The sequence below is a fragment of the Triticum dicoccoides genome, chromosome 4A (genome assembly GCF_002162155.2).
Source record: "Triticum dicoccoides isolate Atlit2015 ecotype Zavitan chromosome 4A, WEW_v2.0, whole genome shotgun sequence".
Classification (NCBI taxonomy): Eukaryota; Viridiplantae; Streptophyta; class Magnoliopsida; order Poales; family Poaceae; genus Triticum; species Triticum dicoccoides.
Genome location: NC_041386.1, coordinates 1,542,382 through 1,549,756, shown reverse-complemented (window position 1 = coordinate 1,549,756; position 7,375 = coordinate 1,542,382). Strand labels below are relative to the sequence as shown.

At 51.4% G+C, this 7,375-nt stretch overlaps 1 protein-coding gene across 1 annotated transcript; it reads right to left on the bottom strand.

Annotated features, from left to right (window-relative positions):
* Window positions 1–1,779: 1,779 nt before the first annotated feature.
* Window positions 1,780–5,125, bottom strand: LOC119288483 (receptor-like protein kinase ANXUR1). Its single transcript, XM_037568095.1, has one exon. It carries the CDS (start codon window positions 4,965–4,967, stop codon window positions 2,283–2,285), a length of 2,685 nt encoding a protein of 894 aa, XP_037423992.1. The 5' UTR covers window positions 4,968–5,125; the 3' UTR covers window positions 1,780–2,282.
* Between the last annotated feature and the right edge of the window lie 2,250 nt (window positions 5,126–7,375).

The window sequence follows — 7,375 nt, the reverse complement described above, 5'->3', positions numbered from 1 at the left end:
GTAGGGTCACCGAGTAGCCAATAAACTATTAAATCGTCTGATTGATTGATTAACTTGTCGATTAGCCTATTAATTCTCTACTCATCAACCAACCAAGCAGTTACCAGTTAACAATTTTCTCAACAATGCTATTGGCAGCCTCCATATTCAATATGGACGTTGTCGAAATGATACATATTTTTTATAGTCCTCATATTAGCTGCATGCCTTTATATTGTGGGACTCACTTGTCAATCGAACATCTTTTTCTCCTAATCTCCATGCATGGTGGGGGACACCTGAAGTTTTCGTTGCTATACGCCTACAATTGTCATATGGAGTGCGTTGTAAAAGTCTGTCTTGATACGCCGAATATGAAAGCTGGGAGGCCAGATATGGAGGATGCTACATATATTACGACGACTTTTTGTAGGTATAGTGACTCAGCTGAAGTTGCTCTAACACCAGCCCACAAAATCTTACTAAAAAACAACATCAAGGCTGCGCGCGGTGGGTTAATTATTATTACAAGCAATAATCTCCATTAACTGGACCATAGGAAATTGGACGAGAAAAAAACCATTTTGGATGTCATATTTATTACTCCCTCCACTCAAATATATAGGGAAAAATAAGGGTTTTTATGTTACATTTGACCGCATGTTAGAGCAATAATATATGTCATGCATGTTACACAAAATATACTGTAAAATTGGTATGTGAAAGGAGTTTCTAATGATATAGTTTTTATATTATAGATCTCATATATTAATAATTTTATCAATGGTCAAAGGCACCCTCAAAAAACGTATTAGGCCCCATATATTTGGATGGAGGAGGTAGATTTGTCTAAAGTCCAACATTTTCAAGTTTGAGCAAGTTTACAAAAAAAAATCTGCATTCGGAATAGACTGGTGACTTTTTCTTCAAGCGTTTTCTTCCTTCCCCATTAACGGCTAGGGCAAACTCTCGCCTCTAAACTTCTCCGGTGAGCCCATGGGTTCACCTCCCCGTTGTCTGCTACTCCGACGACTGGTGGTATGTGGGGGAGGGGGGGGGAATCTTAGTGCCTTCGCTCGGGCTAGTAGTTTGGGTTAGGATTTTTAGTTGTCTTTCTAGCTTCGATCCTCCTGGAGTTCGTCAATCTAGACATAGTTGATGGAGCTCCGGCATAGATTCATGATGTCTCCTTGGGGCGGAAAGGTACGATTTCTTGTCGTGTATGCGAGATGGCGAGATTTGATGGTGGTTGTTTCGGATCTATTCAAGGATTCAACAACGATGAGTGCGACTTTAGGGCGTTGGTCTTTAGGGGCATCCGCAACAAGACTTCTTGGTTGTCATCGGTAAGGTCAAGCCAAGTCCAGTAGGGGAGCGGCTACTGCGGCGCGTCGGCGGCTTGTTCTGCTGGCGGTAGTGGTCATAATGCTCATTATGTTTGAGGTGCTTTTCTTTCCAAGAAGGGTGGATTTTATTGCCTTAAAATAGAGCACTAAGGATATACAAACAGAATAAGCACACACGGTGCTGCATAGCTAAGATACACACAAGCAACAACAACACACATACACATAAAAATCACACCGACGACTGACAAAATCAAACAAGATCAAAGTATGCCCTTGTGGAGTAAAAAGAACTTCAAAGTGATCAAAACAATAAGAAAAAAAATCTATAGCAGGAACCATATGCGCACTGACCATCTCATCACAAATACTCCCTCCATAAAGAAATATATATTAGAGCGTTTAGATTACTACCTACAATGAGAAGGATTCTTCAACAGCAATGCCTTGAAAAAGGAACTTCAAAAGGAACGATGCGGCAGCGCCGCTAGCCAGAACCAACCACACTAATGGGTAGATAACGAGTTTTCCCGCGTGAAGAACAAGTCCGAGCAAATTCGAACAATGCCTTGAACGTTATCGCCTGCTAGCTGGTCGCTTAACTGGTTCATCCCATTTCCATTTGATTACATCATGAATCTATGCCACACCACAGTTGAAGAAGACCCGAGTTGGTATTACAAGTTTTCCTTTACACTAATTGGGGAACGTATACATACACACATACATACAGTATATAGAGCAGCTGGTACGTACGACACAGTCTCCGATGCACCCACCCCGGCCGATCGACGGGCCTTCCGTCTGCATGCATGCATGAATTCATGCATGCATGTCTGTCTTGTGTGCTGGTGGTACGTAGGGAGGAGTACATCACGTTCGACCTGATCTCATCTCATCTCATCTGTTACACGAGAAGGAGACGCTATGGATCCAGGTGAGGTGAAGAGAGGATCATCATCGTCCGGTTGGTTTAGCGATCTGGGAGAAGATGACGGAGTTGGCAATGTCCTCCTCGTCCATGTCCTCGCTGATGAGCGAGAGCGCCGCGGCGTTGGCCGCCAGGCTCTCCTCCATGGACGGCTGGGCGATGGTGAAGCTGCTGCTGTAGTCGTCGACCTCGGGCGGCTTGCCGCCGTTGTCGAAGGTGTCCTGCATCTGCAGCGCGAACTCGAGGTTCCACAGCACGTCGCCCATGGACGGCCGGTCCACGCCCTGGTCCGCCAGGCACTTCTCCGCCGTCTCGGCGAACTTCTTGAGGCAGTCGGGCGCGATCTTCCCCTCCAGCACCGGGTCCACGATCTCCTCCAGGGTGCCCTTCCGCTGGCAGCTCAGCGCGTGGTCCGCCAGGCTCACCTGCTCCCGCGGCAGGCTCGGGTTCAGCGCCGGCCGCCCGCACAGCACCTCGAACAGCACCACGCCGAACGAGTAGACGTCCGACTTCTCCGTCAGCTTCTGCCGCCGGAAGTACTCCGGGTCCAGGTACCCGAAGCTGCCCTTCACCATGGTGCTCACGTGCGTCTGGTTCTGCACCGTCGGCCCCGTCTTGGAGAGGCCGAAGTCGGACACCTTGGCCACCCACTTGTCGTCCACCAGGATGTTGGTGGTCTTGACGTCCCGGTGGATGATGGTGTACTTGGCGCCCGTGTGGAGGTAGTGCAGCCCCCGGGCGGCGCCGATGACGATCTCCAGCCGCTGCCTCCACGGCAGCGGCGGCTTGCCGCTCTTGTTGTACAGGTGCTCCCGCAGCGTGCCGTGCGCCATGTAGTCGTACACCAGGATCATCTCGCCGTTGTCCTCGCAGCAGCCGATGAGGGACACCAGGTGCTTGTGCCGCAGCTTGGACAGCATCTCGATCTCCGTCTGGAACTCCAGTACCCCCTGCTCCGACGACGGGTTGCTCCGCTTGACGGCCACCTTGGTGTCCCCGTCCACCACCCCGCGGTACACCTTGCCGAACCCGCCCACGCCGATCACCAGCGACTCGTCGAACCCCTTGGTCGCCGACTTTATCTCCTGGAGCGAGAAGTGCCGGCACATGGCCGTGATGTTGGGGTTGAGCGTTGCCGCGCTCCTGCCGCCCGACGACTTGCTCACGCTCGTCGACCCGCCGTACACCGGCAGCCACCCGGAGGAGGAGTGCGACGGGCTGCTGCTCAGCTCCCTCCTCCTCTTGCTCTGGTACGCCACGAAGCACACGGCCGCCACCAGCCCGAACGCCGCCGCGCCGCCCGCCGCCCCGCCGATGAGCGCCCCGACGTTGCTCGGCTTCTCCCTGAACTGCCCCTCCACGGCCCCCAGCTCGGCCTCCGCCAGCATCTTGGAGATGTCCGGGTTTGGGCCGGCCAGGTTGCCGGAGGCGTCGCTCACCTTAAACACCTCCAGGCCGTTGAGGAAAGCGTTGACGAACTGTGTTCTGGTGGCGGTGTCCGGGCGCAGCGTGAGCCAGAGGATGGTGTCGTTGCCCGCCGGGGCGGCGGGCATGAACACCGCGTAGTCCTTGAAGACCGGCACGCCCTTGCCGGGCGCGCCGGGATTAGCAGGGTTCTTCTCCTTGGCCCAGGCGATGATGTCGGCGCTGCCGGTGGTGGTGGCCGTCTTGTTGTTGAGGAGGATGGCGAAGACGACCTGGTTGATCTTGTCTTCCATGAGCGAGCAGAAGTGGAGGCGGAGGAGGTAGGTGAAGTTGCCGTCCACCTCGAACACCCAGGTGAGGTTGTTGTTCTTGTTCATCTTGGGGTCGCGCCCCATGTGGCGGAACGAGTCGTAGATGCTGACGGGCGCGGCGTACTCGTCGGCGGGGGCCAGGTACTTGATCGGGACCGTGTCGTTGGCCTCGAAGGTGACGCCCGTGGCGGCGCCGTAGACGTAGGGCGTGTCGGAGAACCACTCGCGGGACAGGCCGGAGTCGTTGGCGGGCGGGATGTAGGAGCCGCCGACGCTGAGCCGGTACATGGTCTGCAGGTTGGCGGCGCTGGCGTCGAGGGACTGGTCGTTGAGGCCGACCAGTGTGGCCGGGTCGCCGAAGAAGCTGGGCATGGAGATGACCTCGATGCCGTTGACGAAGGCGTAGGAGGCGTTGTTCATGGCGGTGGGCGTGAATTTGAGGGAGAGCGAGCCGGCGGTGGAGGGAGGGAGGGAGAACTCCCGGATGATGTAGGCCTGGGTGAGGGCCTTGGCGGTGATGTAGACGCTGAAGTTGCGCAGCAGCGTGACGCCGGTGGAGGTGGTGACGGAGAAGAAGAAGTGGTCGGCGGGGATGCCGTGGTAGGCCGCCGGGTAGAAGTGGAGGCGCACCCAGTGGCGGTCGGCGTCGGCCACGGGGAAGGTGTAGGCGGTCTCCTTGGGGAAGACCCGCGCCGTCATGTAGGGCACGGGGGAGGGGAGCGACGGGTCCGCCACGTCGGCGGTGCCCATGATGGAGGACTTGCCGCCGTCGGGGAGCCACTTGCTGTCCTTGTCGGTGGTCCACTTCCTGCCGTCCTCGTCCTGCCCGTCCTTGTCCGACCCGCAGTGAACCAGAATGGAGTCCGTTGGCTTGTATATGTCTGCGCCGACCACCGTCGTCAAGAGGAGGACGGCAGCGAGAAGGACGCATCGGCCTCGGCCTCGGCCTCGGCCTCGGCCTCGGGCGGCCGCCATGATGGGGCAATCACGGCGATGGAGGTTTTTGGAGGTGGCAAGTTATAAATTGAATGGATGGATGTTGAGGAGGGAGAAGAACAGAGGAGGGCCTCCCTCTCCTCCTGCTCCTGCTCCCGCTCCGGCCTGGAGTTCCTTCCAGGGAAGGGAAAAGAGAAAGAGAAAGAGAAAGAGAAAGCTAGGGGAAGGCCGGAGCTTCACCAAGGACGGGCGTTGAGGACGGAGGGAGGGACATGCATGCAGCAGGCAGGCAGGCAGGCAGGAGCGTTCGTTTTGGCGCCAACGCCTGCATGCCATGTGTTTGGTGGTTTCACTTTATTTGGCCATGCATCCTCTCTGGCTCACCGCATGCTTAGGAGAGGAGAGGATCCATCCCTCTTTTAATTTAGACCATCCCATGCAACACAAGAGAGGACCCTTTTCAATGGGAAGTCACTTGAAGCAACTCCATCAGCTTTCCTATCCTTGAATAAACTATTGTTTAAAGACAAAAAATAAATTAACAACTATTATTTTTACTAGGTCTGAGACTTTTCCCAAATACTCAAATACACTGCTACCCTAATATAAGAATAACACTCTTGTAAACACCCAAATTATAAATGCAAGTATGCCACTCCAATTCAAAATCATGGTCTTGATTTTAGTTTCTCTGCCCAACCAATTATTTCAGTTCCATGTCATATCAGAAGAGGGCAAACAAATTGCAATTCAATGCCGCGATACATGTTGTCCTCCTACCTAATCCATTATCTTATGCATTCAACTTACTCACACCTGCCTATTTTCCTTTGTTCCAAATTCAAAATGGCATCTCACTATAAATCTTGCAAAGGACCTACTAAGCGAGGACCCTTTTCAATGGAAAGTCACTTGAAGCAACTCCAACAGCTTTAGAGCTGGTGACTCAATATCGCCCCATAAGCTTATGTAATGTTCTTTATAAAATCATTTCTAAGATGCTTGCCCTGAGACTAAAAAATATACTCCCTGACATTTATTTCTCCGACACAAAGTGCATTCGTTCCTGGGAGAATGATTACGGACAACATCTTAATAACATATGAGTGTGTTCACAAAATAAAGAACAAAAGAAATGGCCGAACAGGTCTTTGTGCAGTCAAATTGGATATGCATAAGGCTCACGATAGGGTGGAGTGGTCCTTTCTGCATGATATGATGGTCAAGATGGGTTTTCATGAGCACTCGATCCAAATGATGATGGCATGTGTGAGCTCTGTTAAATATAAAAGTTAGATTTAACTATCAAGAAACGGATGAGTTCATTCCTTCTAGGGGCATCAGGCAGGGTGACCCCCTATCTCCCTACTTATTCCTTCTTTGTGCGGAAGGTCTCTCTAGTTTACTGCAGTTTGAAGAAGCTGATGGCATAGAGGGAATCAGAGTGTGCAGAAATGCACCGTCAGGATCACACCTTTTTTGTTGATGATTCTCTGATTCTTATGAAAGCAGATGTTCTTAATGCAGCTTCCTTACAACATGTTCTAGAGGCCTGCTGTGAAAGCTCGGGACAGTTGGTGAGTTTGGCCAAATCAAGTATATTCTTCAGTCCCAATACATCAGCCGATTCTAGGACTGAAATCTGCCAAGAACTACATATTGATACAGAAGCTCTCTCAGACAAGTACCTTGGCCTGCCAGCCATGGTCAGAGCAGATAGGAGCGACTGCTTCAGGCACTTCTATGAACGAATCAAGGAGAGATTACAGGGATGGATGGAGAAGCAAAAAATCTTCTGGAGGTAAAGAAATTCTCCTAAAATCGGTGGCTCAAGCTATCCCAGTATTTGCAATGTCTGTCTTCAGCTTACCTAAAGGTATTTGCAAGGAAATAACTGATCTAATGGCTCAATTTTGGTGGGGTGATGATAAGGAACACAAGAGAATGCATTGGTACACCTGGTGGAAGCTCTGCTTTCCAAAAAGCGAAGGTGGTATGGGATTCCGAGATTTGTACTCCTTTAATCTGCCGATGCTATCTAAGCAATGTTGGAGGCTTATTAACAACCCGGAATCCTTATGTGCAAGAGTTTTGAAAGCAAAGTATTTCCCCAATGTAGAGTTACTACAAGCAACTTTGAAGAACGGATCATCCTTTACATGGCAAAGCATCATGAAGGGCCTTGATACTTTCAAATTAGGATATATTTGGAGGATCGGGACAGGAGAACATGTGAATATATGGAATCATCCCTGGATCCCAGCGAGCCCGAATAGAAGAGTAATCTCAAACCGTGGTCAAACCATCCTTTCCCTCGTAAGTGAACTTATTGACCCGATAACAGATACTTGGGACGAGGATTTGATTCGGTCTATCTTTAACCCGGTGGATGTGAGACGAATTCTGCAAATACCACTGAATCTGGGGGCCTTCGATGACTTCATTGC

What these genes read in the sequence shown, in the direction of transcription:
- LOC119288483 (XM_037568095.1), bottom strand. Translation starts at nt 4,967, where the DNA reads ATGGCGGCCGCCCGAGGCCGAGGCCGAGGCCGAGGCCGAGGCCGATGC.